This window comes from Electrophorus electricus, chromosome 2 (genome assembly GCF_013358815.1).
Source record: "Electrophorus electricus isolate fEleEle1 chromosome 2, fEleEle1.pri, whole genome shotgun sequence".
Taxonomy (NCBI): Eukaryota; Metazoa; Chordata; class Actinopteri; order Gymnotiformes; family Gymnotidae; genus Electrophorus; species Electrophorus electricus.
Genome location: NC_049536.1, coordinates 21,923,074 through 21,940,730, shown reverse-complemented (window position 1 = coordinate 21,940,730; position 17,657 = coordinate 21,923,074). Strand labels below are relative to the sequence as shown.

The window sequence follows — 17,657 nt, the reverse complement described above, 5'->3', positions numbered from 1 at the left end:
GACTTATAGACTTCCTTATGAAACCCAGTGTCTTGAGTAAAAGTCAGATTGGATTCAAACCAAATCACCACACATCAGATCATATTTACACCCTACACACCCTAACTGACATATAGGTTAACCAGAACAAAAACAAAATATTTGCATGTTTCATAGATTCCAAAAAAGCTTTTGGCCCAATCTGGCACAGTGATTCTACAAATAACTAGAAAGTGGTGTAGGGGGTGGAGCACATGACATTATCAAAGCCACGTACACACATGATAGGTGCAGTGTTAAGGTTGGCAACAAAAGGACTGTTCTTTTCTCAGGAGCGTGGAGTGAGACAAGGCTGCTGCTTAAGCCCAACATTATTCAACATTTACATCAGTGAATTAGTCACCATTTTGGAACGCTCTGCAGCACCTGGGTTCACTCTATACGACTCAGAAATCACATTTCTGCTCTACACAGCTGACCTGGATCTACTGTCACCCATAGTAAACACGCAGGGCGTTCTATGCAATCAAACGTCAAATTCACATTCAAATACCAATTCAAATTTGGCTCAAAATATTCCAGTCTATCATAGAACCAATTCTGCTGTATGGTTGTGAAGTATGGGGGCCACACACAATGGAACAAACTGAAATTATGCTGAAGTTATGCACTCTATGCTGAAATTATGCACTCTGAATTCAGAAAGACTATCCTGAAAGTGCACAGGAAAACAATAAATAATGTATGTAGAGCTGAATTAGCCCAATTTCCACTATTACTCAAAATTCAAAAAAGGATAATTAAATACTGGCTACATTAAAAAAAAAAAACCAAACAAACAGTGATCCCCACTCCTACCACTACAAAGCCCTGCAGTGCCAAGAGCTGAGCAGAGAAGAGTCCCCCCACACAGCCGGTCCCCCCACACAGCCGGTCCCCTCACACTGGTCCTGACACCGTAACACATCAGGACCAGTCTGAAATACAATCAGACCAAACCAAATTATTACACTTCAAAAACAAAACACAGAGCACAGACTCCTTGAACACAGCCTGGCCGTCCAGACCGGCTGATACAAAATGTCATGGCTCCCCAGAGAACCGAGACTTTGCCAGCAATGTAAAAATGACACTGTAAGACAGACAGAGAGAACAGGAAAGACAGACCCAGAGAGGCAGGAGGAGAGACAGACAGAGCTTCGTCAGGAGAAAATCTTCACAGCTTCCGTTTTCACATACCGTGTGGAGAAGAACATCTGAAACGCTCTGTGTCCTCCTGTTTCATTTTGCCTGATTATTTCAGATGATTGTTTCAAAGTTTGTGTTTAACACGTATACACATGCCATCATGTTTTAACATGCTGCTCGCTGCAAGGTCAAGTTCACTCATTGCGGAGATATAGAGAAAGACAGAGACAGAGAAAAAGATGGGGACAGAATGAGTGAAGGAGAGAGAGATTGAGAGTGAGTGAGGTCTTCCAAACAATGGTTTATTCAGTTTCATTTGAATCAGGCAAGTCTAGCAGTTTATTAAATTTTGGTTCAAGTTGTGTGTGCGTGTGTGTGTGTGTGTGTGTGTGTGTGTGTGTGTGTGTGTGTAGGGTTGTGTGTGTGTTTTTAGGAGCATGTGCATGTGTGTGTAGGTGTTCTTTAATAAAAACATAATCATGATGTTCTAATTTAAATCAAACTCTTATTGGAAACGTTTGCGTCTTTGAGCAGAACGTCTCGGTTGTAACATGTGCAGCCTGCATGCTTCATACACACATACCAAACTCGCACTTACTCACAATTCGCCATTGTAGTGGTCACAGATTTCACACATACACTCTTACAATGAACCTTATTTACATATGCAGTCACCGTGAAATCACCCAAAGACACACACACACACAGACAACATATGCATGTGGTTAGCAGTGTTCTATTTTACGGTGAAGCGCCTCTACAGTAGTATGACTAAAGGTGATTCTGAACCTGTCTGGACTCACTCAGTGTATCAGTGCGTGGAGGGAATGTTGGAAGCAGGTACGTTTACCAAAGTGTGAGCGAGTCTCTACTGCGTGTCACCCACCAGTGTTTCTGCATCACTTCAGTGTGCTCTCTTCACTTTCATCCCCTCTCTCTCTCTCTCTCTCTCTCTCTCTCTGTTACTCATCCTTTCTTGAATCCTTTCCATTCATGATAATGTAACGATCTATCCACCCACAAATGCCCCTACCTGGAATCCCACATATACCAACGTCCTGAATGCACACAACTGTGTCAAAAACAATATGTGCAGTATGTACGTACATGGTGCTTATGCATGCAGGTACACACACACACCTCTCCCAAATACAGACATTTACACACATATACATTGATATTTATATACACACATACACACATATACATTGATATTTATATACACACATATACACACATATACATTGATATTTATATACACACATATACACACATATACATTGATATTTATATACACACATATACATTGATATTTATATACACACATATACACACATATACATTGATATTTATATATACACACACACACACACACACACACACACATATATAGACATTTATACGTATACACACTCACACACAGTGTTTACATGAATACATTTCAGTCAGCACCAAAAACTAGAGTTCTTAATCTAAAGACCCTTGTTGATTTCAATACAGGAGCTGAGCAGGAGTTCTCTTTTAACTGCTCTCTCTTTTAAGTAACTGCTGTCTTGATAGGTAACTGCTCTCTCTTTTAGGTAACAGTTCTCTCTCTCTCTTGGGTAGCTGCTTCTCTTTTAGGTAACTAATCTCTCTTGTAGGTAACGGCTCCCTTTTAGGTAACTGATCTCTCTTTTAGGTAACTGCACTGTATTTTAGGTAACTGACCTCTCTTTTAGGTAACTGATCTCTTTTAGGTAACTGCTCTGTCTTTTAGGTAACTGACCTCTCTTTTAGGTAACTGCTCTCTTTTCGGTAGCTGCTCTCTTGTTTACAGAGCAGCAGGTTGAGACTTCCCATTCTCGATCTACCATCCTGGTCCCAGACTGTTTCATGTGAGGACTTTGCTGTCTGGTCTCTAACCCACTCCTCTCCAGCCTTCTGTCCCTGTCTCAAGAGCCCTGCATTCATCACTGGGTCAAGTACGCTGTTCTGTCACCGTTATTGTGCCTTTCCAGTTGAGGGGGGAATTTCTGTATTTTGCAAGTTCTTGGTCATGTAATTTCTCTTTCGGTTATTCTCGCTTTCTCTCTCTCTCTCTCTCTCTCTCTCTCTCTCTCTCTCTCTCTCTCTCTCTCTGTGTATATTTGTGTTTGTATGTATATGGCACTATGTGTCTGCTACAAAAGTAGGGAAAATGCTAGTGAAATGGTGAAATGCAAATTTGTGTGTTTGTGTGGGGTGGGGATGTTTTTTGACAGAGAGAAAGAGAGATATAGAAAAGAGTGACAGGCAGAAAAGAAGGAAAGCAGAGAGAAAAAGGAATAGAGAGATGGAGGATGCCCCAGGGTGATGGAGGTGGGTGATGGGGGGGCAGTAGAGTGATAGAGGTGGGTGATGGAGGAGCAGTAGAGTGATAGAGGTGGATGATGTAGGGGCAGTAGAGTGATGCAGGTGGGTGATGGAGGGGCAGTAGAGTGATAGAGGTGGATGACGTAGGGGCAGTAGAGTGATGGAGGTGGGTGTTGGAGGTGAGTGATGGAGGGGCAGTAGAGTGATGGAGGTGGATGATGGAGGGGCAGTAGAGTGATGGAGGTGGATGATGGAGGGGCAGTAGAGTGATGGAGGTGGGTGATTGAGGGTCACACGTGTGCACTGGCTGCGGTCTGAGGGTCATGTGTGTACTTGCCTGCAGTTAGACACTGGGTTTCTTCACTTCATCTACTTTGTCAGAATCTCTCTCTCTCTCTCTCACACACACACACACACACACACATACATGAACATTTGACAAACACACTTGATCTCTCCCACTCTCTCTCTCTCTCTCTCTGTATTTCTCTGACACACACCATACACACACACACACACACACACACACACACAACCATGAGTAATGCAGTTCAATGTTATCAGCTTTTCTCAGATGAGAGGGTCATTCAGCTCACTGCTGTAGGGTGGCATTTCATGGAAATGTCCTTCTCACTAAGTGTGTGAGCGTGTGTATCTGTATGCATGTCCAGAGCTGACGGCTGAGTTTTATGTATGGAGTACTCCAAACTAGACGTGGGGGATTTTTACATGTTTCATGGTAAGATAGTTTTGCCATAAAATCCCCTCAAGGAACATATATGCATCCTGCTGATCAGCACAGGGGTGTGTCCTGCAACCAGGGCTGAGGTCTGAATCCCAGCTGTGCTATGCGCCATCCCTTGGTGTGGTCATTGGTTCTGGCTCCTGGGTTTGATGTTCTGCTCAATCAAGCGCCTGCCTGGCTGTCGGGGACATCTCCTCCAGTCAGAGCATGTGGCTGAGTGGTGCTGTGCAAGTGTAGAAGACCCGCTGGCAGGACTCACTTGCATCACAGCACACGGGATCCGGTATTTGCCCTCCTAGATGGGTAATAACAGACTTCCTTCAGCCTGAACACATCACTGCTGCTCAGATGAAACTGAGCCTTTATCGGTACATCCCGACATGAACACAAACATATGAGGATCTAAATAAACATTAGTGCTAGGAAAAGGTCCCTCTGGAAGGCTGCGAGTCTGTTTAAGTGATCTGGATTCATCCCTGCTGACTGGAGTATGAGTGTGAACAGCAGCATGGGTGAATGAGAGCACAGCCTTCCACAACACACCACCACTTCATTAGGACACACCCAGCCCATAGCTGCCCCTGGGACCAAGTGTGTGTGTCTGTTACAGCTTATACACACACTGGAATTGTGTGTGTGTGTGTGTGTCTGTGTGTGTGTTACAGCTTACAGCTGGCTGTTAAAAGCGTGCGACCTGCTGGGATTCACGGTTACTGCCGGGTGAACAACGTGCACTTTTTTTTCCCTGCATCACCCAGACTGTCTGATTGCAAATGAGAATCCATCTGAGTGTATGCAGACAGAAACGTTAGTACAGACGCAGAGAGCTGAAGGGGACCTCTGTGTTTTTTCGCCCCCCACGCCAGCCGCGTGCGGCAGCTCCGCAGAAAGAGGGCCACACTGTGACGTGCCTCTCTGCACCCCGCGCTCAACTCTCGGTGCTCGGCGCTCAGTGCCAGGATGAAAGGTGTTTTCAAGCCTTTCTTGTTTTGTTTACAGTGGAGGCAGAAGCTACTGATATCGGTTCCAAAAGTACAGAGACATTCTCTTTGAGCTTTTGAGCTATTTCCAAAGATACGAGTTCAAGAGGGAACGTTTATGTGCAGTGAAGCTGACAAATGCAAACACTCTCAAAATCACAGGTAGGTGCTTGCGTTTGTTTAGGAAGATTTGAAGAAAAAAGGCAGATTCCATTTACCATCTCATAATTCAGAGCACTGTACGTTTAGGTGAGGTGTTATAAATTGTGTCTGTAATACAACTAAAGAGATGAAAAGAAAGGGAACAATCTGAATGTTTATTTTGGAGCTGATCATGGTGAATATGCATCTCAATATGCATGGTCATGACTCGGTGTGTGTGTGTGTGTGTGTGTGTATGTATGTGTGTGTGTGTGCGTGCCTGCACACTGTGAATAGAGTCTGGCAGGTAGAGAGTCGCTTCAGGCCAACTGGATCTTCACTGAACCACCTGCTCTAGAGATACCGCACCTGGTCAGCTCTATGTGTGTTTGTGCGCCTGTGTAGTTCTTGGCTCTGATCTTACACTGCTTTTTTTGAATTACATTGTCAGTTGTATGTGTGTGTGTTTGTGCGTGTGTTAGACAGAGAGAAATGATTCCAAACAGAGCACAACCAGTCCATCATAGAGATCTGTCCCAAGAGATCATTGTGTGTATGTGTGTAAATGTGTGTGTGTGTGTGTGTGTGTGTGTGTGTGTGTGTGTGTAGCAGGCTTTGCTGGTGGTAAGTTAGGAGACTGGATATTTCTGGGTTTCATTCTTCTACCAAGCAGAGTGGGTCCAATAGCGTGAGATACCAGAAATAAATGCAGCCTCAGGCTGAGAGGCTAAACTTCACCTCAACGCACTCTCTCTCTCTCTCTCTCTCTCTCTCTCTCTCTCTCTCTCTATCTATCTATCTATCTCTCTCTATCTCACATACATACACATGGGTTGAGGCTAAGCCTCACCTCAGCATCACACACACACCTGCACACACACACATTGAGACTAAGTTAACCTAAGCATCATACACACACGTGTTGAATGTTATGTACAGAAAATGTTCTTCACAGCTTTCATCATATGCACGTTCCGCTGAAGAATGTTTTGTTTCTGTAATCTTTGTGCACTGTTGACATAAAATACATGTGAGGATTCTCTGGACCATTCTCCACACTTTTGGAGAGTCCTTGTTAGTTTGAACCTTCCTTTTCTATCTTGGAATAACTCACTCCCAGTTGTGGCTGCTCTTATCCAATCACAGCCTTTCTCCCCCAGTCATAACCTATCATGTAAGAATGAATCCTTATAAAGTCTCATCAAGCTAAACTATCTCTCAATCATAGATGCTTTTAGTCACAATCTCTTTCTCCCAGTCAAAACCTTCATCTCCCAGTCAAAACCTTTCTGTCATAACCTCTCTCTCCCAGTCATAACCTCTCTCTCCCAGTCATAACCTCTCTCTCCCAGTCATCCACCTCTCTCTATGTCAGATCCTCTCTGTCATGATCTTTCTCCCAGTCATAACTTATACTCTCTCTATTATAACCTTTTTCTCAGTCCTGACCTCACTCTATCTCAGTCATAACCTCTCTATCTCAGTCCTGACCTCTATCTCAGTCCTGACCTCACTCTATCTCATTCATAACCTCTCTATCTCAGTCATAACCTCTCTATCTCAGTCCTGACCACCTCTCTATCTCATTCATAACCTCTCTATCTCAGTCCTGACCTCTCTCTATCTCAGTCATAACCTCTCTATCTGAGACCTGACCTCTCTCTATCGCATTCATAACCTCTCTCTATCTCAGTCCTGACCTCGCTCTTCCCTGTATTAGTTGGATGTTATTGCTTTCTGGCCCTTTAGCAGGTTAAGTTCAGAAGACCATATAAAAGAGACAAAGCGTATATATCCACCCCACTCCAGCACTAATTAACAGTGAAGAGGTTCCTCAGAGCTTTTATTCTTGTTTCAGTGCGTCAGTGCTACTTCAAAACTGCCTTCCTGCTCTGTCCTGTGCACATGCATGTACCAATACACAGCCGGATCTGGGACTTGGAGGTCACTTCCCTCCCGCTCCCATTTCTCTGTGTGTGTGTCTGTGGGCTCAGTCATCACTGTCTCTGGTTACTAGCTCTGCTTGACACCCACAGCAGACACCCTCCTCTCGCGCGCTCTCTCTCTCTCTCTCTCTCATAGCCTGAGCTGAATTTGTTTGGCATGTTAGGAGTTTCCATAGTTTTCTAAGGCTACGTGCCTTACTGAATGGATCTTCTCACTGCCAGACTTATAATTGGAGTGGGGATCGTGTGTGGGCACACACATGTACACACATAAACACAGAGGGAAATGACATATACAGGGTCCCAGCTGTGTCTCTCTCATTCTCCTACCAGAATGGGTCGGATTACTATTCACTATCTTGTTTTCTTCTTCTTTTTTATCCACTCTCTCTCTATTCGTGGCCAGGATTCATATAGGCCCCAAACAAACAAAAAAATCTCTTTTCAAATCCGCAGCTCAATTTCAGATAAATATGTACAAAATAAGACAACTTCCTCCCATACACCAAGCAAACAGCCCTCCACAAACACACACACACACACACACACACACACACACACACACACACACTTGGTTGCAAAAGTGTGTGAGTTGCATGTACAACTAAGGTTCCCGAGTGTGAGTGTCTTTATATGTTTGTGCTAGCTTGCCTGTGTGACAAGTCATTTCTTTGTGTGTGTGTACACATTTGTGTGTGAGGGCGGGTGTATGTGAGGGTTTGTATGTGTTTTTTTTACTGGCTATTATGTCTGTGGCTTTATTATTCATTAGTAGAGTAATGTTTATGAAAATGTGTAAAGATTTCAGTAGGACACACACACACACACACACACACACACACACACACACACACAGGTACATATGCAGTTCCAGAGATTGTGATGAGTACCTCCAGACATACTGAATGAAGTATAGATAGCTGTATCTACTATGGCAGCACAAAGCACACAGCAGTTACCAACTGAGCAGAAGTAGGAGTATCCACAGGGCCTTGCTGAACGCGTGCAGATTCCAGGAAACATCCAGCAGCCCACTGAGCGAAAACATAAAAATGGCAGGACACTTCTGTTAGTCCTCACACTAATCCAGCACACCTCTGTTAGTCCTCACACTAATCCAGCACACCTCTGTTAGTCCTCACACTATTCCAGCATACCTCTGTTAGTTCCTAATCCAGCACACCTCTGTTAGTCCTCACACTAATCCAGCACACCTGTTAGTCCTCACACTATTCCAGCACACCTCTGTTAGTCCTCACACTATTCCAGCACACCTCTGTTAGTTCCCACACTAATCCAGGACACCTCTGTTAGTTCCCACACTATTCCAGAACTCCTCTGTTAGTTCCCACACTATTACAGCACACCTCTGTTAGTCCTCACACTATTCCAGCACACCTCTGTTAGTTCCTAATCCAGCACACCTCTGTTAGTCCTCACACTAATCCAGCACACCTGTTAGTCCTCACACTATTCCAGCACACCTCTGTTAGTTCCTAATCCAGCACATCTCTGTTAGTTCCCACACTAATCCAGGACAACTCTGTTAGTTCCCACACTATTCCAGCACATCTCTGTTAGTTCCCACACTAATCCAGGACACCTCTGTTAGTTCCCACATTATTCCAGTACTCCTCTGTTAGTTCCCACACTATTCCAGCACACCTCTGTTAGTCCTCACACTATTCCAGTACTTCTCTGTTAGTCCTCACACTATTCCAGTACTCCTCTGTTAGTCCTCACACTAATCCAGGACATCTCTGTTAGTTCCTAATCCAGTACACCTCTGTTAGTTCGTACACCAATCCAGCACACCTATTAGTTAACACACTAATCCAGCACACCTCTGTTAGTTAACACACTTATCCAGCACACCTCTGTTGCATGTTTATCCAGAATACTTCTGTTAGTTCTCATATTAATCCAGCACACTTGTTAGTTCCCACACTAAGGTAACATACCTGTGTTAGTTCCTGCACAGATCAGTTCAAGCACACCTTGCTCTAATATTCAGATATTCATGAATACCTTATTTGGCTAGATCAGATGTGCTGGATTGTGTTGGTTTAGAGTGTTTCACCTCCCTTTTCAGGAGATACTTCTGCTTTTAAACCACACACAAACACCCACACAGCCCCCCACCCCCCACCCCCACCCCGAATATACAAAGCTGTTTAATTTCTTTTCTACTTCATGTGTTCCCTAGCAAATACGATTAGCATGTTTGAGAGCCTGTGTGCGGAATGGATTCACAAGAATCGTTTCTATTTGCCAGTGCATGTCATGCTCATGAAATATGTCTTGGCACATATGACACTGCTCATCACAAAAACACAAAAAATAAGGTTTTCAAACAAATAAATGCAGGGACCTTTATCTTGGGTAGACAACTTTTATTATAGCAGTGTAGCGCTATGAGAGACGTGTGAGGCGGAGGCAGGAGGGTGTATGTGTGCAAAGAGAGTTTTGGGGAAAATCCAAGACTGAGCATCAGGACCCACAGTAGGGTTCAAACAAAGACAGTGAGAAATTGCAGACAAGTCCATTCTCATAACCCAGAAAACAGGCAAACGACCTAAAACATGAGGCAGACTCTAAGCAGAAACCGAAAACATGGACAACGTACAGAGTCGGTGATTACAAGGTTAAGGGACACAAGTTTGAGTGATAATGAGAAGCTGAAGCCAAGGTGGAGAGAGGGTGGAGCCAGAGCAGAAGAGGACCAAATAGGATAACACACAGAATGTGCAGGAGAGGTGAGGGAATAAGCAGTTTAAGTGACAACATGTATTGTGGAAAGCAAATAATAAAATGTAATGTTGATAAAGCATTTTTCAGACTGGGCATTCAGGCATGCGGAGCGCAGATTGCTAATAGTGTCTAGTTTATGATGTTTCTTTTCTTTTGCAAAAGATGTTTGTGACAAATCCTTATAAATATGTGAGCGGAGATCAAATTGCTGTAGGCCTGAGTGTGTTCTCTGCTAGAGTGTAGGAGCTCTGGAACTGAGGGCAGCTCTGGAAATGATGGGCTCTGGAACTGTGCGGTTCTGGGCTATGCATAGGGGCTGTGCATCTAAGATGCACACATCAGAGTTGGACCCATGAGTAGAGCTCCAGGGTCAGTGCTGAAATTGGCATCTACTGGAAGGGTTTGGGCAGGTAGCCATTCAGCTACCAAAGATAAATTGTACATGCACCAAGAAATGTAAATGAGTACTTTAAATTCCCAATAGCTTTTATTTTACACTTTAGTGTTTATAATATTTAATATGTATTCTGCTTTGTTCATACTGCTCATGAGCATTTATCCATTTCTGTTTGTTTAGTGTAATTACTTATTAAATGTAATTAACATAAAAAAAAAAAAACCTCATGCATTTTTTTATTCATAATTGCCAAATCACGAATTCTAGCGCATGTGTCTGTGCCCAGACCCACCGCGGAATCCAGGATGGACAGAACAAAGAATAGAGAGAATAGTGGGTTCGAGAGGTAAAGAAGAGCAGGGTACAGAGAGTGAGAATAAGGGAAGGATGAAGGATGAAAAGAAAAATTCCACACCCAGGTTTCAAGACATGACTGCACACTGGGCCTGCAGGGATATATGCATGAGGCAGCAGGTGGGAGCTTTGAACAAGTACTGAATAAGAAACACACACACACACACACACACACACACACACACACACACACACACACACACACACACACACACACACACACACACACACACACACACACACACACACACACACACACACACACACACACCCCTCCCTCTCCCCCCTCTCTCTTTGGGTAGTGGTGGTGAACACTGGCTTGTTGAATTAAATAGACTGGTGCTATGACACTAATGCACCCTAACCAGAGCTTCCAAATTGACACCAAGCATCAAAACACAATGAAGCTCCAGAGCAGCAGACTCACGAGCGTCGCGGCCACAAAACCGGAGTTTGTGAAGGGCTCGCACACCATATAATTTCATTCTGAAAATGTACAAGTCTCTTTGATGGCGCGCACTATACGTGCCACTTTAGCGTGCTGCTCTGATTATTCATTCTCTAGAAGTAATTTCCTTGTCTCATATTTGAAACACACTTACTCCGAACGAGTGGGTTGATTCCACTGGTGTGTTTATTATTAGGAGATGCCATTGTAATTACGCTAAGAGAGGGTATGAATGACTGACATCTTGGAAATTACACACATATGCAAACTGACATCTTGAAAATCAAAAGCAAAGAGACAGGCACTGGCTGTGGGAGTAGTCCAACATGATGAGGTTGGGTGTAAATCATGCACTACCCGTGAGGCTCACTCGTTTTCAGAGTGAAATTCCGCGCGATGCTGACGTTCTGTTTTGGGAGGCTGTAGTGACCAGTGCTTCCAGTAGACTCCTCCGCACTCTTCCTGGGGTGAATTCCACTGGCGATCCCGACATTCAGACCGCAGCGCTGTTGTAGTATGATGACTGAGGATGGCACCAGATGCAATTCCGATATACTTGGTTTGGACCAGCCAACAGAAGCTGTCGGGGTCGGGGTGCGTCAGCCGATGAGGAGAGGCGGGTTGTCGTGGGTGGTGCGGTGGTCAGGACCTCCTCTGATGACGTTTGCCTTTACTGGCCTATCGCGGTCCTGTGCGGTCACGCTGGCTGCCCGGCTCATCCTGGAGGCTGTTTACTGCTCTCCACCAGACTGCGGCGTGTGCCCCCACCCGCACACACGCCCGGCCTGCCAACCCAGGCAGCTTGTGGGCTTTTATGTCCAGATTGTTTTGAGGCTGAGAGAGTTGCGTGGCGCCCGGCTGTCCTGGGTCACTACCCATCCAGGACTTCAATGGGCATTGTTGGCATTCAGCTGTGAAAGGGGATACATATTCATTCTGGCTTTCTATTACTGATCTGGTAATAGAAGAATTGTTCCTTTTGTTAGCTTGATAATGAAGTGTGTGTGTGTGTGTGTGTGTGTGTGTGTGTGTGTGTGTAGCCTGCAGTGACACTGATCTGAGGAGTTTGGCCTCCAGGCTAAAGGATTGGTTCGGTGTGCTACACTTAGATGCAAACCGAGATCTGAAGACTTCTGCCAACGATATCGCCCAAGGACGTAAGCCTTGTGTGTGTGTGTGTGTGTGTGTGTGTGTGTGTGTGTGTGTGTGTGTGTGTGTGTGTGTGTATGTGTGTGTAGTGTGTGTGTAGTGTGTGTGTAGTGTGTGTGTGTGTGTGTGTGTGTGTGTGTGTGTGTGTGTGTGTGTGGGAGGGGGTGCTGGTGAGACCTGTCTCTTTCCTGTCCTGTAGGTTTCGACACCAGCATACTACCCATCTGTAAGGACTCTCTTGGTTGGATGTTCAACAAGTTGGATATGAACTATGACCTACTGCTGGACCAATCAGAACTCAGTGCCATTTATCTGGACAAATACGAGCTGTGCATGCGGCCACTCTTCAACTCCTGTGACTCCTTCAAAGACGGGAAGCTCTCCAACAACGAGTGGTGCTACTGCTTCCAAAAACCGGACGGTGAGAGACAGAGAGGGAGAAAAGGGAGAGGCTTATCATTTAGTGGCACTTCCTGAACATCGTAGTGCTAAAGTGTGAATGGATTTGCTAATGTGTGTGTGTGTGTCTATGTATTCACCAGGTCTACCCTGTCAGAATGAGTTGAACAGGATTCACAGTCAAAGCCGACGGAAGACTCTTATAGGTGGGTTTATATGTCAATCATTACTCTTATAGGTGGCTTTATATGTCAATCATTAAGCCCCTGATTTATCTCGCTGAATAGAGCAAGCAGGTGTTAACTTCCACCATCCATTAAAAGGTTTGTGTATGTGAGTGTGTGCGTGCGCGTGTGTGTGCTTGAGTGTGTGTGTGTGTGTGTGTGTGTGTGAGACTTGCTGACGTATGCTTGCAGAAGTGTGCTTATAATTGATTTAAATTCTAATGGGCCTCTGTGTGATTTATGTGCGTCCACTCTAGATATTTCCCTCTGTGATCAATAACGCACACTCTGGCTGTCACTCCTGCCCTGAGCGTCCCGCCCTCCGGCTCTGTGCATTCCAGCGGGCATCCATAATCCCACACACTCATAACTGTTTAATCACTCAGCCCATAACACAGTTCAAGAGCCTGTATTTGTGTGTGTGTGTGTGTGTGTGTGTGTGTGTACATGTGCGGGTGTAAGAAACGCATTTTGGAAAGGTGAAATCCAGTCGGCGTTCCCGTATTGGCCGCTGTGTGAATGTGGACGCCAGGCCGGTTCGTCCTCGGCCGCTTGGTGTCCGGCATCTGTCAGAACGAGGAGTGCGGGAGCTGCAGTATTGATTCTCGATCTCAGTTATAATGCAGTGGAATGGATCTCTTATCTCACCATATAAAAATACAATATTTTGGGAATTGATTTATGTATTTTAACACCAGCAATGGCCCAGTTAGTTATGCCTCTCTCTCTCTCTCTCTCTCTCTCTCTCTCTCTCTCTCTCTCTCTCTCTCTCTCTCCCTCTCTGTCCTTCTCTCTCTTTCTCTCACACTCTTTTCTCTCACTCTGCTTCTCTCTCCTTCTTTTTCTCTCCTTATTCTCTCTCCTCCTTCCATCTCTCTCTCTCTCTCTGTGTCCTTCTCTCTTTCTCTCACACTCTTTTCTCTCACTCCCTTTTTCTCTCCTTATTCTCTCTCCTCCTTCCATCTCTTTCTCTCTCTCTCACTCTGTGTCCTTCTCTTTCTCTCACTCTTTTCTCTCACTCCCTTTTTCTCTCCTTATTCTCTCTCCTCCTTCCATCTCTCCTTCTCTCTCTCTCTCACTCTCTCTGTCCTTCTCTTTCTCTCACTTTTCTCTCACTCTGCTTCTCGTTCTCCCTCTTTTCCTCTCATTCTCTCTCCTCCTTCCATCTCTCTCTCTCTCTCTGTGTCCTTCTCTCTTTCTCTCACTCTTTTCTCTCACTCCCTTTTTCTCTCCTTATTCTCTCTCCTCCTTCCATCTCTCCTTCTCTCTCTCTCTCTCTCTCACTCTCTCTGTGTCCTTCTCTCTCTTTCTCTCACACTTTTCTCTCACTCTGCTTCTCTCTCCTTCTTTTTCTCTCCTTATTCTCTCTCCTCCTTCCATCTCTCTCTCTCTCTCTCACTCTGTGTCCTTCTCTCTTTCTCTCTCTTTTCTCTCACTCCCTTTTTCTCTCCTTATACTCTCTCCTCCTTCCATCTCTCCTTCTCTCTCTCTCTCTCACTCTCTCTATGTCCTTCTCTTTCTCTCACACTTTTCTCTCACTCTGCTTCTCGTTCTCTCTCTTTTCCTCTCCTTATTCTCTCTCCTCCTTCCATCCTCTCCTTCCCTCTCTCTCTTTCCCTCCCCTTTCATCTCTCTCTCTCTAGGTGCGTATATCCCACGCTGTGCGGAGGATGGCTACTTTAAGTCTATGCAGTGTCATGGCAGCACAGGCCAGTGTTGGTGTGTTGATAAGTACGGCAATGAGATTGCAGGCTCCAGAAAACAAGGCCCCCCCGTCTGTGGTAGGACCCACACTCACAAACACACCCTAATGATCACATCACTATCACCCCACACTAACAAACACACCCTAGTGATTGCATCACTGTCCCAAACTCACAAACACACTCTAGTGATCACATCACTGCCCCATGCTCACAAACACACCCTAGTGATCGCATCACTATCGCCCGATTAAAATACACAAAGCCATTCACACGTGGCCCATGAAATCTTGTGTAGTTTGCCCTGTGAGACACCCAGTGAATACAGGACATCACAGAGAGAGAGAGAGAGAGATGTGTGTGTTAGGGAGGCATATCTGCTTCGTGAGTGTGTGATCGTGAGTGAGAAAGAGAGAGATGGAGTAAAAGAGACAGAGTGAGTGTGTGTGTGTGTGCAGAGAATGTATTAGGCTTGTTTAATGAGATATCTGTGGGTCTATAACTCCAGACAGTGACGTTCTCGTGTCCGCAGTAGACGAGTATAATAGATAAATAATGGAGCCCTGCTGGCTCTCTATTCATCTCCCCCCTCATATCTCATCTCACAGCACCTGTTACTCCAGTATTAACCGAATTCACCAATCACCTGTTCCTGTGTGCATACGCGTGCGTGTGTGTGTGCACGTGTCTGCGTGTATTTATGCAGAGGAGGATCAGGAGACCTCGGGAGATTTCGGCAGTGGCGGAGCCGTGATCCTCCTCGATGACCCAGAGGAAGGCGAACCTCCACAGCACGGCCGACGCCGACAGGACAGACGCGGCCGGCTCCGCCCCCGCGGGGCCATTGAGGACGACGAGGACGAAGAGGATGACAAAGAAGATGAGACTGGCTATATCTGGTAGCTCCGCCCCCTCATCTCCTGCCAGCCAACCAGGGAAGCCCATCGAAATGCACAGTTCTGAAGCCATTCCGACCGTTCAATCTGGATCTGACCTTTTTAATGTCAACTCCACCTCCGAGTCTGACCCCGACTCTCTCTCTCATTTTAGAACCTGCTCACTCATCCTTCTTCCACTTCCTTTCTTTTCCGCCATCTTCTCTGTTCCTCCTAAACAATGTAAACCTGCAAAGACTCTCGTTACCATTTTTCCTTCAGCTAATGCAGTCTTCCTCTGGAAGTGGCGACTTCTGATCCTATGCCATCCTTTTCTCTATCTCCATCTCTCTCTCCCGTTATTCCTGATCCTCTTTCCTCTCCCTCTCATCCCTTCTTCTTTCCTGTTTTCTTATACAGGAGTCTGTAACCCTCTTCTTTGTTCTTTCTCTCTCTAGAGCTTCTAGTGCGAAGCCGAAGCCATCTGAGAGCCATGGCTGTAAATATTTCTCTTTCTTCTCAGACGGATGAGGCGTGACGCTTTGTGCTCCGTCTCCCTCCACCCCAGAGTGTCCCACGCAGGCCTTCTGGAAAACCCCTGCATGTTCTAGCAGCCTTTTGTCACTGGGGGTGGGATGGGGGGAGTTCTCAAACGTTCTCGTAGATGTAGATATTCTGTCCTGGGAGGTGCGGGAGATTTCCCAAGGGTTCTGGAGTGTTCTAGAAGGCTTTAGTGAGAACCTCAACGGGCCTGTGCATGTTCCCCAACGTGGAGGTGACAAAGCGCTGGTGTTTTGTTTTTGTTTTTATTATTTTGGTTGGGAGCCTCTGGAAAGCCGACGAGCGTGCGATGCGTTTCGCTCTGTGATAAAGCTGTTGTTAGCTGCTGCTATCGCGTTCCTTCTTTCTCTGGATGGTTGGCACAGTGCTGCCGACAGCCTCCAAGCATGCGTCTGTGTATGTGCGTGTGTTTGTGTTTTACAGACCTGAGCGCCACCCCTCTGACAGTCACAACCCCGTGTTCCACAATCTACAGATCAAACATGAATGAAAAACAGAAAGGAACATTCATTATAATTTAGCCAAACAATCCTTTGCTATATAAAATATACTTGTAGTAGGAATTTTTTTTTTACTACTCTATCCTTCTTGGTGGGTTGTGTGTGACTGTGTGTGTGTGTGTGTGTGTATGTGACTGTGTGTGTGTGTGAATGTGTGTGTGTGTGTGAGACTGTGTGTGTGTAACTGTGTGTGTGACTGTGTGTGTGTGTGTGTGACTGTGTGTGTGTGTACGTACGTGTGTGTGTGTACGTACGTGCGTGTGTGTGTGTACGTGCGTGTGTGTGTGTGCGTGTGTATGTACGTGTGTGTATGTGCGTGTGTGTGTACATACGTGTGTGCGTGTGTGTGTATGTGCGTGTGTGTACGTACATGCGCGTGCGTGTGTGTGTACGTACGTGTGTGTGTGTGTGTACGTGCGTGTGTGTGAGTGTGTGTGTGTGCGTGTGTATGTATGTGTGTGTATGTGCATGTGTGTGTACGTACGTGTGTGTGTGTGTGTATGTGCGTGTGTGTACGTACATGCGCGTGCGCGTGTGAGTGTGTGTGTGTGTGTCCCTCACCCTGCCCTTTCCACTGCTCCCCCACACACCTTCTCAGCCACTGCGCTGAGACCTGGCCCTCCCCCTCAGTGTCACGGCAGCCGCCTTTGTTAACCTTGCTGTGGTGCTTTTGGTAGGAAAAATGACTTTTCTCAAAGTGCAGGCAGCCTTTTAGACTTGACAGCTGGTCGAGGAAAACGGAAGCAGCCCGAGCTTTTGCTGCTGTCCTCTGCCGTGAGCACCGTCCAGTAGCATTGTTTTGAATTGGAGCTGTCAGCGCCTCAAAACTCTCTTTTCATTTTTGCTTTGTGTGTGTGTGTGTGTGGATAGGGTGGACTGATGGGTACACATGGTCTAGCCGTGAGCACAGGGCTTAATGCGTAGTCAAATCAGAACCCTTCCTCTGTTCTCTGATCAGCGCACAGACAGATTGCTGTGAACTG

General features: G+C 45.7%; 1 protein-coding gene across 8 annotated transcripts in view; it reads left to right on the top strand.

Annotated features, from left to right (window-relative positions):
* spock1 (SPARC (osteonectin), cwcv and kazal like domains proteoglycan 1) overlaps positions 1-16,784 on the top strand; it is a 183,893-nt gene extending 167,109 nt beyond the window's left edge. For all 8 annotated transcript variants that reach the window (XM_027007199.2, XM_035523812.1, XM_027007197.2 and 5 more), the window contains 5 exons: positions 12,304-12,420; positions 12,612-12,833; positions 12,955-13,017; positions 14,679-14,816; positions 15,445-16,784. In XM_027007199.2, the coding sequence (XP_026863000.1) occupies positions 12,304-12,420; positions 12,612-12,833; positions 12,955-13,017; positions 14,679-14,816; positions 15,445-15,641 (737 nt within the window). In that variant the 3' untranslated portion in view covers positions 15,642-16,784. The remainder of the gene's footprint in view (positions 1-12,303; positions 12,421-12,611; positions 12,834-12,954; positions 13,018-14,678; positions 14,817-15,444) is intronic.
* The last annotated feature ends 873 nt before the right edge of the window (positions 16,785-17,657 follow it).